Genomic DNA, 20,905 nt, shown 5'->3' with positions numbered 1-20,905 from the left:
AATTATAAATACTATCATTATTCATAATTCATCTAGACTATAATTTAGCAAATAATAAACTTCACAATAATCCTGTAAAATATATAATATTTTCTTCTAAAAATAACTATCATATTTTTCATTTAAAAAATGATCAAACAATGTTACATTAACTTTTAATGAAATCAAACTATTACTTGTTTTATAAAAGATGGAAATATTTATTTAATTCAGAAAATGTTCTTATATAATCATTATAGTTTAAATTGAAAATATACCTTTCTTCTTATACTGAACAAAAAAGTGACTTCCAGGATGACCATCTACTGCAGGAACCCATGTAACTCGAATGCCTGCTTTTCCTCCAACATCAGGCAACCGAGACCAGACCAAGTCAGGAACATCAGGTGCTATTAAGATATTTATTTTAGTTTATTGTTATTAAATAATATGGATAAAATATGTTGACAAAATAATTATAATTCTCCTTAATTATAGATGAATATAAAAAATACATTTATTCATATAAAAAATGCAATTTCTTTAAAGTTTCTAACAATATAATTCTTAAACAGTGATATTAGAAGCTTCATCAATACATCAATTCCAATTTTCTTGGCAGAAATTGGAAGCTGATTTTGTTTCATCCATTAAAATAAAATTTCCTGTTTATCCTATTATAAAATCATTAATATTCATAATAATGAAAATCTATATTATTAGTATATCTATACATATTCTATTCAGAAGTATTTTAAATAAAATTTACCAAGTCCTCCAGTTTCAATTTCTTCTATTTTGCTAGCAGTTTGAAAGCCTCCATCTACAGCAATTACTTTTAATTCATATAAAGATCCTAATTCTAATCCATGTATAGTCACCGAGTCTTGATTTTCTTCAATTGCAGTACTTTCCCATTGTGTATCACCTACAAATTTTAATATCATTTATTAGTCATTAATCATTTAAATACACATAATCAAATAATAATATCATACAATTTCCAATATCAAATTAAATTTATCATATACACAACATACCAATACCAGCACACTTGAAATTAAGAAATATTTACTAATGTTTTCATGTTTATAAATACTTGGAATCAATTGAAATCTATAGGACACTTAAGAATGGAGTAGGAATTAATTTCAAAGAATGGACAGTTTTGCATGTTTTCTTTGAACTTTCGTCAACTTTTCTCATATACATCTCACTAGGCCAAGCAGATACAATTTAAATTAAATTAGTTATTTGTGTGAAAATAATTGTTCAGAGAATTATTTTACCTCCTTTTACAGGTTATTACAAAAATTATCCTAAACTAAATACATAATTTTTGGGGGAAATAATTTAAATGCATTTTGTAAGTTATTCAAAAATATTTTAAAACTAAATATGTAATTTGTTTGGAAAATAATTTTAAATCATTTTATAATGAATATTAAAAATAATTTTAAACTGTAGACATACTTTGTTCCAGAAATAATTTTAAATTGAACTTGTAAATCATTCATAAAAACATGTTCGATTTTAATGTAGCCAATTTTGTTCTGTGTTATACATCTGAATGGATGAAAATGTTAGTAAATATTTCTTAATTTCAAATGTACTCATATTGGTATGTTATGTATGTATTCTAGAGAGTTGTTGATTAAAGTTTTTCATAACTGTCAATAAACAATAACTATATGTAAATTATAGCATTAATAAATTATAAAACCTATTAATAGTTTTAGCTGTAAACAAAAACTACATTCAATGATAATTTTTTAGGTTTAAAAAATAAAATATACTTATTAATTTGATGTGTGAAACTTTTAAATGATAATTTAGAAAATTAAGTTGAATTATTTAAAAAATACTAAAATTTTAAAAGAAACCATAGAAAATGTATACAGTAATGTAATTAATAAAAATAATAACTGTTAACTAGACATACATAATAGCTATAACAACAAAATTCAATAATATTTTATTAAGAACAAATATTTTTGTCATTTTCATTCATTCATTCCATTTCTAGAATCTAATGGTTGCAAAAAATGTTTTCTCATAATAAAACATTGCTGGATTTTAATGTTTTTCTTACTATAATAGTTTAATTACTGTAATATTTAAATTTCACTTATTACTTATTAAGCATAAATATTCATATGTAAATGATCTTCAAGATTAAAAATACAAAAGAAAAAATTTATATTATAAATTTTTAAGCCATGATTGGATTATTTGAATTTGTCTTCTTCATTTGTATCAGTTTGTTTATTAATTAAATTGACAAATCTTATAAAATATTCTTTCAGAACTGAAAATTAAAAAAAAAGACAAAAAAAACAAAAAAACAAAACTTCAAATTTAAAATTTAAAACAAAATGCAAAACAGATGAATTTTCTCATTTTTCAGGGATCCAAGGCCATTCATCTACACAGGAAAATTTTGTATTATTCATAATACTGTTTATACATCATTAGCACATTTGATGGCACCTGAAAATTTAAATTAGGAAGCTGCTAATATTTTGTCTAACTTAATGAACAACAGCTCAAATGAAATTATAAATACTATCATTATTCATAATTCATCTAGACTATAATTTAGCAAATAATAAACTTCACAATAATCCTGTAAAATATATAATATTTTCTTCTAAAAATAACTATCATATTTTTCATTTAAAAAATGATCAAACAATGTTACATTAACTTTTAATGAAATCAAACTATTACTTGTTTTATAAAAGATGGAAATATTTATTTAATTCAGAAAATGTTCTTATATAATCATTATAGTTTAAATTGAAAATATACCTTTCTTCTTATACTGAACAAAAAAGTGACTTCCAGGATGACCATCTACTGCAGGAACCCATGTAACTCGAATGCCTGCTTTTCCTCCAACATCAGGCAACCGAGACCAGACCAAGTCAGGAACATCAGGTGCTATTAAGATATTTATTTTAGTTTATTGTTATTAAATAATAATAAACTACTAACCTTCACAAAAGATATAAAAGTTTTAATATTAACAAAAAACAATGTATTAGATAAAAAGTAATTAATTTAATTTCCAATTTAAATAAAATTTATTCTTTATCTAAAAATTTCTTTACAATAATTAAAGTTATCCTCATAGATTTTACTTACAGTAATCNTGGACCACATGCAATTCACATCCTGTATTCTGATGTGGTCTATGAAGCAAAAATAGACAGACAAATTAATATCATTTAATTAATTAATTAATCTAAAACTGAAATTATTGTAATTCTATATTAAAAGCATAAAATATGTATGATAAATGTCAATCTGTTAACTATTATTAGTTTTTAGTAGATAGTTTGTCTGTAACATTAATACATTAATAAAATAATATTAAAAAAGTATGTTCAGAGTTTGTTTTTTTAATGTCTATTACAAAATTTTCTAAATGGCCCACCTACATAACAAATGGCCAATCACTGTAAATGAATCCTGGTATAAATTTCTAAATTAGTAGAAGAATATAATCATTTCACATTTTATCTGAAAAATGTTTATATTATATATTTTTCATTAGAATTTGTCTGAAGTTTATTATGCTGATTTTCTGACTGCTATTGTTTTTGTTTAGTTTCTTGAATAAATTTGTCATACTAGGCTGAAATAATTGGTAATGATGATAAAGCTAAATTAACATTGTAATTTCACACTCTTAATACATTTTATATCAAAACAGAAAATAAACATAATGAAACAGTATACATCATCTATCAATTTATAAGTATATATAAATACATACATAGTGTATTTAAATGTTGATAGATAATTTAACCAGATATACAAGAAAGACCAAAAGTTGCTTGCTAATAATAATTTTCAAAAAAAGGTACTCACTATTGATACACATTTCTAAATAAATAAAATGAAAGTACTACAATTTTAAATTATGAAATGATTTAAGTAGAAATATCAATATAAATGTTTAGGAACATTCCATATTACTTTCATTTTTAGATAATTATCCAAAACCAAACAAAAAGTTTTATAACAAATACTAAATATTTAGTCTTTTGGAGATGAGTTATAATATTTAATACAAAAATTTAATTTTAAATCTTATGTTAATATCATCATCAATAACATATGAAATAAATAAAATATTAATAAATGTTGCAAATAAAGTGTGGACAACACAAACTATCATTGTCATATAGCCATACACAGTTAACAGAGCTACATTTTAACAATAATTAAAACTTGTTTATAACTACTGCATGTTGTTATTTGTAATTTAATCATTTCTAATGAAGCAACTGAATCATGAATAACAAATGTTATCTCAAATCAGTTTTAACAATCCATAAAACGATAATATTAAAATATCTCACAATTAACTGATTTTTGATATTTGATATTCTCTATTAAAAATGTACTAATAAGATTTACAATCTAAATTATGAATATTTACAAAGTAGATATATTAGAATTTGTTACCATCTTAAATTTTTATCAAATTCAATATAAGAAATATTTGTTTGGATCTTTATACAAAATGTGAATTGTAAATAACATTTATTATTTTAAATGTAATTAAATTAAATAGATGTAAAATAATTGAAATAATTCAATTAATTAATTTCCATTTCTAGATAATCAAGAGTTGACTTGATATTTTTGTGAGTCTTGTNAGGTCAAAGTGGCAGGAGTGCTCTCGACTATCATGTGAGGTTAGTCGACAAACTTCGGGTATGCCGAAAGGCAGCAGACATGTTCAATAAGGACCAATTGGCCAAGAAGAGAGAGTATTGGAACAGAAGCCGGAAGTTATAGAAATTCAGGGTTGAGGATTTGATGATGGATCAAGAAATCCTCAAAAGCCATGCATAAAAAATTCTCCACATGGTATACTGGTCCCTTCCGGGTAGAAAGCATTCTTAGTGATGTAGTGGTCAAGGTGAGGGACCAGAAGCTAAAGGATGGACAAACCATACACATTGATTGCCTTAAACCCTTTTATGGGCAGCAAAATAAGACTAAAAGATACAAGGGGGATAATCAAAGAACCAAGGTCAAGGGAGTAGGTGAAGATGATGAAGAGGAAGCTGATCATTGGCAATCCCAACCTTATAGGGGGTTACATAGTAGACCAATTCCTCATGCACCCCAGACCCCGAGCCCCCCAGGTGACGCACGGACAGATAGAAGGCAAGATGACATGGCTAATCAACAGGATATCCTCTATAACCTCAGACGGTGCAGGGTTGATTACGTCACCCTGAACCGTGGTTATTAAATGAAAAATGTGAAAGAAAAAATTTTGTTTACTTTGGGGGGGTATATGTGTCATCCGCGTGTATATTGTCGGTCTCTGTTGTAAAAAAAAAAAAAAAAATTTGTTTTTTCTTTTACCTATAATCATCTTTGTGTATATATGTATATATTTTATTAATGTAATTAATGTAAACGATCGTCGCGATTGCTGTACGCGCGGTTTTATTTGTGTTTTGGGCGATTTTTGTGTGGCAGCACGGTGACATTGGTGGAGGAGTTATATATAGTGGGGAACCAGAAACCATTCATTCTGGTTCCTGGCGTGCAACAGTGAAGGTGTGTCCTTCGATTGTCTTGTGTAGACCCTTTGTGCTTTGTGTAAGCCGCCACGTGCCAGGCTTAAGCCGACCTATCGTATTGTGATTCGATTATAAATATATATTTGGTGCATAAAGTTTGTTAAGTAATATATAGTACTGGTCTCCTCCTTTTTGTGGCAATCATTTCTCATTCACCTCTGCGGATATCATACCTCAGATATTCGCAGATCCCACAATACCATCTTTCCCAATCTAATTTGTCTTTCGAATTCTTATGTTCAAAGTAAATTCCTGTAGGATTTTACACAAAATGCATATTAAATTATCACTCCCTATTAATAATTATTTTTCAAATGTCATATTGATTTAATAAATATACTAATTTATTCCTAGTTATGTGAATAGAGAAGCTAAAGCTTTTAGCCAGTTTTAAAGCCATTGCAGATTATTCAAATAAAATAGATATATCAACTATGTTTGCTAAATGTAAATGTCAAAAACTAGGAAAACATCTAAAATTAATTTTATAAGAATATGAAAATATTAATTATTATATTTGTTATATATTTTAAATTTTTCAACCAATAAATGTATTAAAAATGAAGTAAAATCTTTCAAATAAACTTTAGGAAAACTAAGTTTTATAATTTAAAAATTTTTCATAAAAAGCTAAAATAATTATAATATAAACACTATTTTTATTAAATCGATAAAAAAAATGTCAAAAAAATTTAGCATTATATTTCAATATAGTCTTATTTGCTTCTTTGCACAATTTTTAAATTGGTTCACAAATTGAATTCTAATTTGCCATCTAAAAATATTTCTAACTGTTTAATAAACCATTTAAAGGGATTTTTTTTTATATTTAAAGATGTCAAGTATTATCAAATATTCATTTATATGAAATTTTGCTCATGATGATCATGAGCAAAATTTCATATAAATGAATTATTATTATTTGAATTATTATATAAATGAAACATTATTATTTTTTAATTAACATATTCTCTAGAAAGTTATGGCTATATTTTAGAAGTACTCTAATTACAAAAGATTTATAAGTACTTTTGTTGAATAGTCAAAAATAAAAGATCAACACCTATTAAAATTTTACTTGTTTTTATATTAGTAGAGAAAATACATGGAATAACCACCAAGTTTTTCTTTTATTTGTCTGAAATGTTATTACTTTTAAACATTAAAAAAAAATATGTAATGTATTTGTATATTTTCTGTTGAGTATGACATGAATTTAATTATTTTCTATTTCATAATTATAATATAATAATGATGATAAAAATAAATAATAAAAAAAACAAGCAATGAATTGCTCAACTTTCATGGTAACATTTTTTAAATTTTGGTGGTACCATTTGTTATCACATTTTATTTTTAAAATTTTTTATACTTTTACAATTTTTTATAAAACACATCCCTACTCTCAAAATTAAGCCTTTTGCCATTTTATAATAGTTAAATGCTAATAACGAGTAAAATCATCATTAAGTCCGACCCTACTGGAGATACACACAATCCTTACTATCTCCCCATTCCTTCGACCTTTAATCATCAAAATTTAATAGCATAAACCCCCTAATAAACAAACCTCCATGCAAAATTTCAAAAATTTTCAACAAAAAGCACAGGAGTATTAAGCTTCAAACATGGTGAACAAAATCGTGCACCCCTCACACACTAACATCCATACATACAGAAATTACCCCTGAATTGTTTTGCATTTCTCAATGTTTCAAGGTGTCCTGAGCCCAAAAATGTAAAATTCTGGGAGGTCATTTTTTTCCAGATTGCCATAAAGTAAAAAAGGTAGCTTGTTTATTTACTATCACTAGCTAGATGGCTAGCTAATCAGGACAATAAATGCATCAATCTTCTACAATAATTTTCCTGACTGGTTTGACTTAAATATGTCAAATTCCATTCCTTAACATTTGGTCAAACTCTTGACAGATAAGCAAAAAAATATTTTAAATTCATGTAGACTGAAAAGAATTTAAAATAATTTATAAATATTACTCTTTATGTTGAGTGAAAATTTTGCCTAATTCTCACAGCAAAAATCTAACCTGGGAGAGCTTTTATTTTATTTTATTTTTTTTAAATAATGATACTTTTTAAAAATTTTTTTCATACAATTTGGAATAACAGTAAAGCAGATTCACGTGAAATTCAATAATATCCTAAATTTACATATAATGATTTAAAAATATAAAATTTAAAAATCCTCATAGAATTTCATCAGTAAAAAGACAAATAACTGTCATATATAGTACTGGATCAAATATCTAGCTTCCAGAAATCCAGAATTACCAGATAACTGGCATTTTTTTTTTTTTTTTTAAACTGGCAAGTTTTGAATTTGACAAGCTATATAGTACAGCTGTAGTTTTATGTAGTTTGCCACATGGCCATTATGTTTTGATTTTCATGATGTATATATTGCATGATACCATTTCCAGTGTGACTGCTGATATATGGTGTGTTAAAAACAGTTTCATTATTTACTTTCCATTCTTTATTAAATTTTAAGTATATATTTAGCCTATGTCCAGAAAATCTAGAAATCTAGACCACTTCCAGTTCTAAGCTTGCCAGATATTTCGTCCAGTACTGTAATATTTCATAGCTTTCTTGTAAAAAAAAAAATGGCATTAGTTTTATTTTTTGAATCAGCACAATATATATTCTATTTTGCCTTAATGAAAATGCAGAATATTACACAACAAAAATATGCATATCATAGTTCTTCAAATAAATTTTTGCATTAAATAGAAGAAAATAAGCATTTTTTATTTTATGTTATGTTATGGCTAGAAATGACAGGAAAAACAAAACTTCATTAAAAACCAAATTCTGTTAACCTGATGTCAATTTTAAAAGTATGGAAACTGTTGAAATTACATACTTGAATTTTTATTTTACTTAAAATGTTAAATATTACTAAAATAAAATCAGTTTTAGTCATAAAATTTTCATATTAAAATAATTTTGTTCTCAAATCTTTCTTCATGATTTGGAATAATTATAATAAAATGGCATAATACAATATTCATATAGAACTGTTATGATTTCATTTCTATAACTTCATTCACACTACCAGTATATTTTATAAAATTTACATAATACAGTTCTAAATTATTTCCAAAAAAATGAATATTATGTATAACTATTGCTATATACTTTTTATAATGAAATTAATAAAAAGTTGTCAATTTATTATTTATTACAATATAAAAATAAATTTTAGTGATAACTTTTGCAGTATATTATTCAGATTATTACAAAAAAATGGATAAAATATGTTGACAAAATAATTATAATTCTCCTTAATTATAGATGAATATAAAAAATACATTTATTCATATAAAAAATGCAATTTCTTTAAAGTTTCTAACAATATAATTCTTAAACAGTGATATTAGAAGCTTCATCAATACATCAATTCCAATTTTCTTGGCAGAAATTGGAAGCTGATTTTGTTTCATCCATTAAAATAAAATTTCCTGTTTATCCTATTATAAAATCATTAATATTCATAATAATGAAAATCTATATTATTAGTATATCTATACATATTCTATTCAGAAGTATTTTAAATAAAATTTACCAAGTCCTCCAGTTTCAATTTCTTCTATTTTGCTAGCAGTTTGAAAGCCTCCATCTACAGCAATTACTTTTAATTCATATAAAGATCCTAATTCTAATCCATGTATAGTCACCGAGTCTTGATTTTCTTCAATTGCAGTACTTTCCCATTGTGTATCACCTACAAATTTTAATATCATTTATTAGTCATTAATCATTTAAATACACATAATCAAATAATAATATCATACAATTTCCAATATCAAATTAAATTTATCATATACACAACATACCAATACCAGCACACTTGAAATTAAGAAATATTTACTAATGTTTTCATGTTTATAAATACTTGGAATCAATTGAAATCTATAGGACACTTAAGAATGGAGTAGGAATTAATTTCAAAGAATGGACAGTTTTGCATGTTTTCTTTGAACTTTCGTCAACTTTTCTCATATACATCTCACTAGGCCAAGCAGATACAATTTAAATTAAATTAGTTATTTGTGTGAAAATAATTGTTCAGAGAATTATTTTACCTCCTTTTACAGGTTATTACAAAAATTATCCTAAACTAAATACATAATTTTTGGGGGAAATAATTTAAATGCATTTTGTAAGTTATTCAAAAATATTTTAAAACTAAATATGTAATTTGTTTGGAAAATAATTTTAAATCATTTTATAATGAATATTAAAAATAATTTTAAACTGTAGACATACTTTGTTCCAGAAATAATTTTAAATTGAACTTGTAAATCATTCATAAAAACATGTTCGATTTTAATGTAGCCAATTTTGTTCTGTGTTATACATCTGAATGGATGAAAATGTTAGTAAATATTTCTTAATTTCAAATGTACTCATATTGGTATGTTATGTATGTATTCTAGAGAGTTGTTGATTAAAGTTTTTCATAACTGTCAATAAACAATAACTATATGTAAATTATAGCATTAATAAATTATAAAACCTATTAATAGTTTTAGCTGTAAACAAAAACTACATTCAATGATAATTTTTTAGGTTTAAAAAATAAAATATACTTATTAATTTGATGTGTGAAACTTTTAAATGATAATTTAGAAAATTAAGTTGAATTATTTAAAAAATACTAAAATTTTAAAAGAAACCATAGAAAATGTATACAGTAATGTAATTAATAAAAATAATAACTGTTAACTAGACATACATAATAGCTATAACAACAAAATTCAATAATATTTTATTAAGAACAAATATTTTTGTCATTTTCATTCATTCATTCCATTTCTAGAATCTAATGGTTGCAAAAAATGTTTTCTCATAATAAAACATTGCTGGATTTTAATGTTTTTCTTACTATAATAGTTTAATTACTGTAATATTTAAATTTCACTTATTACTTATTAAGCATAAATATTCATATGTAAATGATCTTCAAGATTAAAAATACAAAAGAAAAAATTTATATTATAAATTTTTAAGCCATGATTGGATTATTTGAATTTGTCTTCTTCATTTGTATCAGTTTGTTTATTAATTAAATTGACAAATCTTATAAAATATTCTTTCAGAACTGAAAATTAAAAAAAAAGACAAAAAAAACAAAAAAACAAAACTTCAAATTTAAAATTTAAAACAAAATGCAAAACAGATGAATTTTCTCATTTTTCAGGGATCCAAGGCCATTCATCTACACAGGAAAATTTTGTATTATTCATAATACTGTTTATACATCATTAGCACATTTGATGGCACCTGAAAATTTAAATTAGGAAGCTGCTAATATTTTGTCTAACTTAATGAACAACAGCTCAAATGAAATTATAAATACTATCATTATTCATAATTCATCTAGACTATAATTTAGCAAATAATAAACTTCACAATAATCCTGTAAAATATATAATATTTTCTTCTAAAAATAACTATCATATTTTTCATTTAAAAAATGATCAAACAATGTTACATTAACTTTTAATGAAATCAAACTATTACTTGTTTTATAAAAGATGGAAATATTTATTTAATTCAGAAAATGTTCTTATATAATCATTATAGTTTAAATTGAAAATATACCTTTCTTCTTATACTGAACAAAAAAGTGACTTCCAGGATGACCATCTACTGCAGGAACCCATGTAACTCGAATGCCTGCTTTTCCTCCAACATCAGGCAACCGAGACCAGACCAAGTCAGGAACATCAGGTGCTATTAAGATATTTATTTTAGTTTATTGTTATTAAATAATAATAAACTACTAACCTTCACAAAAGATATAAAAGTTTTAATATTAACAAAAAACAATGTATTAGATAAAAAGTAATTAATTTAATTTCCAATTTAAATAAAATTTATTCTTTATCTAAAAATTTCTTTACAATAATTAAAGTTATCCTCATAGATTTTACTTACAGTAATCCCTCACTTAATATAGTTAATATATTTAAATAATTTAATGAATACAAATTAATTGAATTAATCGCAAAACTTTTAAACTGTTTACTAATTTTTTTGAAATAAAGTAATACCCTGACTTACGAAAACCCGGAGTTACACGATTTTTAAATCTCGTTGATTCATCTTTTGTTTGAGCGCCACGCGACCCTTGATTACTCACTCCCCCACACTATTACATGTTCGGATGTGTTGTGCGGAATCCACACATAGCTACAATTTATTTTGTGTTATTTATTTCTGTGTTTGTTATATCTATGGAGACTTGAGAGACTCTACTTTGTCATCCAAACGAAGTAGAACTAATTCTTCTGCATCAAACAAGAAAAGAAAACCTTTATCTTTGGAATGTAAAGTTAACATTGGGTATGTTCGTAAAGTCGAACGAGTTAAACGAGAATGACGTCATCGTTATTCCTATTTCGTTAGACTTTTCAAACGATTCATTACTAACGCGTTTAACTCATTTGACTTTACGAACGTACCCATTATTAAAGACTTCGATACAAAAATGAAAATTTGTGAATTGGCAAAGAAGTTTGATCTACCGGAATTGTCGGTCAGAACAATTATAAAAGGCAAAGAAAAAATTCTCGAAGCTGTGAAAAATGCTCAATCTTTAAATTCAAGCATCATTCGTAAACGTCACAGTATTATCGCTGAGATGGAAACAATGTTAAAATTATGGCGTAATAATCAAGTAAATGTGAAAAATTGTAAAATAATATAGGCCTAATTTGTTATACATATGTATTATCTAAGATTTTATTAAACATTTTTTTCTAAATTATTGTTTTCTTTAGTCTCCGGCCCCAATTAAAAATTATTTGTATGTATTTATATGCGAAATTAAACCCCAACTTACGCGAATTCGACTTACACGGTTACCGCTCGGTCCCACCTATCGCGTAAATTCGGGGTATTACTGTACCATATAAACATCACACATATAATCAATATACAGAAAGAAAAGCTACAAGAGTGCAAACATTTTTACATATTAAATAGTGTATATTAAAAGATTGGTCTACTTTCATTCATAAAAAAACCTAAGAAAATTGATTTTTCTAAATGACAAGCGGAGAATGCTTAAATTAAAAATGAACTTGGCCTGTGGCTACTGGCAAGCATCGTAAAACTAGACCTTGAACAGGTTAATCTAATGATTTATAAATACCAATATGTTTATCACAAAATTATTGGTGAAGGCCTTCATTATAAAAAATTAATCAAAAGACAACAATTTCATCAAATTCAAGCAAAGTGTTTGACCATGCCAATTAATTTTTTCTACATCCAAGTAATTTCTCACATTGCAATTTGAGAAATTTCACCATAAATTGAGCCAGATGACACTCTTGTTTGTTTTATGTGTACTGTCATCCAATTTGTTTGCTAAATGTACACTAGTAGCTTAAAAATAATAATCTGCTCTCAAAAATAATAACACACTAATTGAATTTTTACCTGCATTATTTAAACCTTATCAATTTATAAACCATGTTAATTCAAGAAACATGCTAACCAAGGAGTTACTGTATTTGAATTTAATGGTATTATAATTAATTCTGTAATTAATATTACAATTAATAAATTTTTTCATAGAATAATTTATTGTAATTTAAAAGATCCATAACTGAATAATCTATTTCAGAATGTAATTCGCATGTTGAGAGCACATGATTTATAAACATCAGATGAAACTTGAAAAGGTTAGAAGTGTCTGGATATTTATTTGGATTAAGCACTTTCTGGGATTTTTAATCCCATCTTTTAATTATAAAATTCAATGTTTTGCAACTTTGTACATAGAACAACAGTTTGTACATAACTTTTTGAATTTAACTGATCAACATTTTTTATTCAAACATTTCTTTAACAAATTAAAAGATATTTTTAAATTACCAATATATAGTCTAGGGATGCAATCAGCACTTCTCTAGACTATATGTAACACCTGTCATTGAACTTAAAATAGGATGAGTACACTATATCATATAAACATATTCTAATACAACCTTGTATCAATAATCCTTCAGGAAAGTGTATAATAGGTGCAACTTGAGAGAGAAGATAAAGACTTTTATAATCTAAAATTAGTCAGAAGTCTATATTTGGAGGGTTCAACTGTCTGATGTCTTGTAATATATAATACAAATCATTGATAACATGTAGGTTTTGTTTTAGTTGTGTTCTGATGATGTGGGCCAATCTCTCTTCCAACCCTATTTTAGAGGAACATTATTGGCCTATAAGATCAATAAATAAAAAACAATAAGCAAAACACCATGCTCCTTTGTGAGTTTTAGGGTAACCAAAGAGCCTTGGAGACACCTGTCTTTCTGGAATCCTGAAGTACAACTCCTGGAATCTTGTTAATTCATAATGCCTGGATTTTAGTCAAAAGTATCAAGTAAGATCTTGTGTCATTTCATTGGTTTTGATCTCAAGATGTGTATGGAGAAGTTTAAGATATTTTTCTCTAATGATAATTATAGGTATTTTCTCTTTGTCTACTAGTGAGATGATAAGACTGTTTTATCTCACCAAGTTCTGAGTTTCTTGAGTAAAGCATCCACTGAGGAATCAAAGGCATTATTGCAAGGTCTTCTTTCCAGGGCCAATTGTTATATCTCTCCACCTAGCAGCCATTTGACTGGTTGCTGAAGAATTGATAGGGAAAGCCTGAGTACAGACTGCCTAAGATCTGCATCATCTTTTGGAATCTGCTTTTAGTTTCATGATAAAATCATATTTTTGCTATAATAAGACTGCTTAGACACTTGGATGAGATAAGCTTTTTGAGAGAGAGTCTGCTGGAAGACAAATTCTATGTACACTAATTGGTACTACCCCCCATTAAAATGGCATTAGTTAAGAAAAATCAGAATTCTGAAAGTGCTTAATCCAAATAAATATCCTGACTTCTTTAACTATTTCAAGTTTCTTTCTAATGTTTATATTCATGGAGTTGTCTTTTCCAACTTTGAATTTTACATGGTTTATTCTGAAAGAAATCAATTTTCTATCTATAAACACTTTCTATTTACACAATTACTTTTAAATTTAGAAATAAAAAATGTTTTTATTTTTTTAGTTGTTTGTTTGGGTTATTAATTTCATAAACTGGAATAGTAATTTAATTTCCAATTTAAATAAAATTTATTCTTTATCTAAAAATTTCTTTACAATAATTAAAGTTATCCTCATAGATTTTACTTACAGTAATCCCTCACTTAATATAGTTAATATATTTAAATAATTTAATGAATACAAATTAATTGAATTAATCGCAAAACTTTTAAACTGTTTACTAATTTTTTNGGCTACTCAAATATTTTACGTTTTTGATACTAAATTAACTTCTGAAGTATAATTTTTTATTGTTTTTATATTTTTCAATATATTTATTTTGTTCGTACAAAATAAAAAAATAATTTTTAACGATACAATAGTCTTCGTTAGGCTTAACATCGACGAAAATTCAATGCAAAGCGACATGCAACGAAGAAAAATTTCAACACGGGATAAATTAATATATTTTTTCGTACATAATTGGTTATCCAAAAAATAAGTTATCTGAACAACCACAGTCCCCAATTGATTCGGATAAACGACACTCTACTGTAAAAGAATTATAATATTGTTATATTAAATTTTGACTTTGTTAGACAGCATCTATCCATATATGATCTTTTTACAATAAACTTATTTTAAATATTTACATATCTATAATCAAATACATTCAGTGGCGTAGCTAGGGTTCTCTGGGCCCGGTGCAGAACCAGATTAGACCCCTGTAAATGGACTAAAATATTTTTGTGTAGTGGTTTATATAGTGTATAACTAGATTAGAGTTAAGTTGATATTTTCCTGTGTAATAGGGGCCCCAGCAGCTTGAGCAGCCAAATGCCAAATTTTGCTTTGTTCTGAGTGCCGTGAAAAATTTTTCGGTTCTTTTTTTCCTGTAATTTTGAAGCACCCGTGGGCCTATTGCTTTCCAGGGGCCCAGTGCATACTGCACCCCGTAGCTACGCCACTGAATATACTAACATTTATATTCAAAAAAAGGGGGAAAAAATCAAAAGTTATATGTCTGAAATCAAATTAGATATCTTAAAAAAACCTAGTGATTATTACAAACATATAAAAATTAACAATATTGTTTCTTATGAGAAATATATCATACTATACAATAAATTATAACATCCAGTCCATATTAAATACACTTATATTGTTTATTATAGAAAAAAGCATCCTGCTTAATGATTATAGTCAATTTTGACATTATACAGTGGAAACAGCTTTTAAGTAACATACTTTGTCAAACTCACCGCTTTCTGCTTTTTTGTTTGTTTTTGTTTCAATAAAATATGGAACACCAGCTCCTTTACTTGTTGTAGCTTGAATTGTAACACGATATTTTGTATCAGCATGAAGTCCTGCTAATTTAGCTCTAGCTTCTCTAGGATCATCAATTGGAGGAGTTCGCTCTATTTGTTGACCTAATTCAGTTCCATTTACTGAAACAGAAAAACACATTATTTATATATCTCAGAACAAAAACTCTTTACAATGACTTTTAAAACAATCATATTCAAAGAATTCTTAAATTATCAAACTTATAAATCTTATTTATATATAATAAAATATTCTCTCTGTAAAGCTTAAACAATGTTGATCTTGGAATTCAACCAATAAGATTGGTTGAACTCCAAGATCTGTGGTATATAAATCTTTTTAAATCATAATTTTCACTTTTGGAAACACACCATATTATATGATCCTTCAATCTTTCCACACATTTATCTACATTTAATTGATATGAAACCATTTAAAATTAAATGAAACATACTGTTTACAATTAGAAAAATATAATTAAAACATGCCAGGACAAAATTCATATATTACAATATTAAATGCAGTAATCATAAAAGTGTCTCATTTTAAATCTTAACATCCTTTCCAATCATTGAGGTGAAAAAGTAGCCTAAGAAGGAAGGTCAACTCTACCGTAAAGACAGTTAGTTCCCAAAGTGTGAAAAGGATGTTAAGATTTAAAAGAAGACACTTTTGTGATTACTTCTACACATTTAATATTGAAACATACTGTTATTAAATTAAAACTAAACTAGTTAGATCTGATGAAAGCAAAACATTTAATCTTAATATTTCAAGATCCTCAATAATTTCTCATAACTCATATTTTCTACATCACTGCTTAGATCACTGTTCTTCATCCCAATTGAAGACTTAAAAAATATTAAAAAAATATTTGACAGTCAGATTATAGCAATATAAGTTACAAAATTAATTTCTGACAAGTGTTAATTATAATAAAATATATTATTGGCATAAATAATAAACATCATTTAACTTTAATGACCAAATATGATTAAAATTTAATGAGTTAGCAAAAAGTTCTACTTTTTGCTAACAAGATCTTACTTTTTAAATAATATTTTAAATTTGAATTTAAATTTTAATTTCATAAATTTTTATTGTAATTGTAGTATTACTATACCATATTTTATTTTTTTTCTCCCTTTCTGTGTATGTCTTTCCATTTATTCCCTGGTTAGTTACATATACTTCAATACAAACATCGCTAAACACGATACATAATATAGTTAAACACCAACCAAATGCCAAAATTCTATCGGGCTAGTTTAAGGCTAATTACTAAATGAATTGCGTAACCAATTTGGCTCTAGAGGTAAGCGTTAGGCGCCATCTCATATTAACATTAATAATTATAAATTAATTAATTAATTTAAATAATTTAGAACCGCTGGGAGAAAACCTTCTTCATAATATATTTTATAACCAGTAAGAATGCCATTTGGTTCTAAAGGTTTCTTCCACATAAGATAATATATGTAATACAGTAGAGCATCGATTATCCGAAAGTCAATCATCCGAAAGAATTCCAGTCGGCAAATTTAAATTTTCGCCACTGCTGTGGCGCTGCAATCTTTGGCTATGTCTTCGGCTACTCAAATATTTTACGTTTTTGATACTAAATTAACTTCTGAAGTATAATTTTTTATTGTTTTTATATTTTTCAATATATTTATTTTGTTCATACAAAATAAAAAAATAATTTTTAACGATACAATAGTTTCGTTAGGCTTAACATTGACGAAAATTCAACGCAAAGCAACATGTAACGGAGAAAAATGTCAAGATGGGATAAATTAATATATTTTTCGTGCATAATTGGTTATCCGAAACATTGATCTTCTGAACAACCCCAGTCCCCAATTGATTCGGATAATCGACACTCTACTGTATATGCTTTTCTCCCAGCACTTCTAAATTATTTAAATTAATTAATTTGTTTATAATTATTAATGTTAATATGAGATGGTGCCTAACGCTTACCTCTAGAGCCAAATTGGTTACATAATTCATTTAGTAATTAACCTTAAACTAGCCCAATAGAATTTCGACATTTGGTTGGTGTTTAGCTATATATACTTCTCCTTTATTTTCATACCACCAATCAGTGCACCCTTATAGTGCTGTTGGTCACTATTGCAATGTCATGACAGGGGACAAGGTCTGAATTGGTCAGGCAATGTTTCTGGAGAACAAAAAGAACATGACAAAGGGAGAAATATTACCTTTTTGGAAGTTTGTCCCAATGTATGTGTGTACGTGTTTTTGCGGGAAAGGAAGATCTAGACCAGTGTTTCTCAGCCTCTAAGGAATCATTGTCCCCTTCAATAAAACCGTTACGTGGTATCGCCTCCTTCACTTTGAAAACAATTTTGTTGGGTTTATTAGTTTAATTTTTTACAAAGTATATAATTATCAAATAAACATTTATTTACTCAGAATACATATTAGATTTTGATATAATTAACAAAATTAAAATTAAACATTATTTACTGTGAATCCCCACTGCAAGCTTCAAAATTCCTATGCCAAGAGTCAAGGCTAACACCAAATTCATATTGCATTGAATAGACTAGTCACTAGTATAATGTTATTTGTTTGATTATTGTACAGTACGATATAACGAATAAAATATCTAAATATTCTTAATATAATGTTTTACTATATCGCCCAGAAAATTTTTTTCGCCCCCCAAAATATAAATTGTTACTAATCGTCCCCTCAACATGGAAAAACGCCCACATGGGGGCGATATGCCCCGTTGAGAAACACTGGTTTAGAAGGTAGTTTTAATTATTTTTCTCCTAGGATGCTTTCTGTTTGGGCCGAATCGAGTGTTTGACTCAGATCGGCCGAACTAATTTAACTTCGGACACGGGTAGCGCCGGGTAAAATAATACAGGCCTACACATATACCTGTATTATACCTAAAAATTGTAATTTACCTTACATAACAAAAAAATAAATGAATTTTTACAAATTAAACTTAACCAAACGGTACGTTATGTACATATTTAGAAAAATACGGCCCATATTGTATACGGCCCATGTGGAATTTTCCATATTTTCCACATGGCCAGTCCGCCCCTGCATTAATTGCCTACTTGTGGCAAGTTACTTTCAATTTCTACCTCATTTGTTAAATATGTCATCGCTATTCTAAAGTGTTATGGAAGCTTCATGTTTTTGTTTTGCAATACCACGCTATAGTAATTGTTAAATTTATGATCATCTTCAGTTTATGCACTCCATAATCAACTAACGCAACGGAAAAGATGTTCTGTCATCTTGTGAAAAAATAAATACAATAAATTCTACATTTTACCAGATACATTAAACTAAAGCGCTAAAGTTATAAAGACGTATACAATTGGTTTAGCTGAAATAATGTGTGGTCAGAGGTTGATCGCTAGTCGATTCTTTTTAAAGAGAGACCGTAACTACTAATGCTCAGTGGTATTATCCACTAGAAAATTGTAAGAGTTAGAAACTCATTTTTATACTTACGTTTCAGAGATTTCTTCAACGTAATTCACTTTGACTAAGTTTATATCCATTAACTCAAATTTCGTAAAAAGTATGTCTTCTGAGAAGAAGACCTTTCCTTTTTGCTGGTTGGTCATTCTCAATTCAATATTCTGTCTTGATCCTATCACGGCGTGAGTTCCATTAAGTACTTTTTCAATTGGTTCTTTAATCATCTTGAAATAATTTTGAGTCACTTCAACATTTTCGTGAAGGATTGAAATGACATCATTTTTATTTATTATCGTCTAAAAATATATAAATAGATGAAATTCATGTAAATTAATATACACACACAACATTAATATTCTTATATAGGATCTAACTTGCAGTTGCAAATTTATAATGCTTTGGAATTTATGTATAAGCATATTTAATTATAACTATTTTCAAGATATTACAATAATTTCTGTTGTGAATTAACTGTTTCAGGCATTCAAAGTAACAGTGTTTTTGTAGGTGTAGATTTAGCTAGAGTATTTACGATGGATACTCTTATAAATTCAAAAATAAACACAACATTGTGTGTTTCAATTTAAATTAAGAAATATAATTTTACATGTAGCGGGTCATTTATCTACGATGTTTAATGACATTATGTAGAATTAACTGAATTATTTGTTTCGTTAATAACACACATTAAATATGATTTACACTCACGATCAATTTCCCTTAATTTAACCACCTAAATCTTTTCAATGCTGATCAGAACTTCTGAAAAATTATTAATTGACATTTGTGTGAGGATTTAGACTTTTTTGGGAGTTTTAAAAGCTTAAACCATTATAAAGTTTTTTTTATCATTATTTCTTTTCTTCCTTCAGTTTCCCCTTCCAGATAGGTTGCATTTAGACCTTATTACACATCAGTGTACTGCGTCACTTCGAAAGTTGACCTTTTAGACCAGTGTTTCTCAACCTCTAACGAATTGTCGCCCCCTTCACTAATACCGTTACGTAGTATCGTCCCTTCACTACAAAATTCCGATGCCGAGGGACAAGGCTAACGCCAAATTCGTACTGCATTGAATAGACTAGTAACTAGTATAATTATTGTACATATAACGAATAAAATATCTAATTATTCTTTAATATAATGTTTCAGTATATTGCGCAGAAAATTGTTTTTCGCTTTAAAAAATATAAATTGTTTCTAATCGCCTCCTCAACATGGAAAAACGCCCACATGATGGCGATATCGTCCCCGTTGAGAAACACTGTTCTAGACTGTCAAAGACATTTAGGACGAACGAGGAAGTTTTCCCCTCACCACAGAAAATTCTCCAATTCCACTTTCGTTACAATGTACAAATAAGTAGCTAATTAACAGCAACCTCCACCTGTTACATGGTGGATAGGAGCCAAATGGTCACTTACTAG

At 26.9% G+C, this 20,905-nt stretch overlaps 1 protein-coding gene across 1 annotated transcript in view; it reads right to left on the bottom strand.

Moving 5' to 3' along the window:
* LOC111613899 (neuroglian-like) overlaps positions 1–20,905 on the bottom strand; it is a 175,093-nt gene that overhangs the window by 28,704 nt on the left and 125,484 nt on the right. Inside the window, exons 23-28 of the mRNA XM_023355252.1 lie at positions 15,935–16,123; positions 11,223–11,354; positions 9,181–9,339; positions 2,791–2,922; positions 749–907; positions 258–389 (exon numbers count right to left, since the gene is read on the bottom strand). Of these exons, the coding sequence (XP_023211020.1) occupies positions 258–389; positions 749–907; positions 2,791–2,922; positions 9,181–9,339; positions 11,223–11,354; positions 15,935–16,123 (903 nt within the window). The remainder of the gene's footprint in view (positions 1–257; positions 390–748; positions 908–2,790; positions 2,923–9,180; positions 9,340–11,222; positions 11,355–15,934; positions 16,124–20,905) is intronic.

This window comes from Centruroides sculpturatus, unplaced genomic scaffold, assembly GCF_000671375.1.
Source record: "Centruroides sculpturatus isolate CEXI.00-Female unplaced genomic scaffold, Cexi_2.0 scaffold961, whole genome shotgun sequence".
Lineage (NCBI taxonomy): Eukaryota > Metazoa > Arthropoda > Arachnida > Scorpiones > Buthidae > Centruroides > Centruroides sculpturatus.
This window is presented reverse-complemented; position numbering and strand designations above follow the sequence as displayed.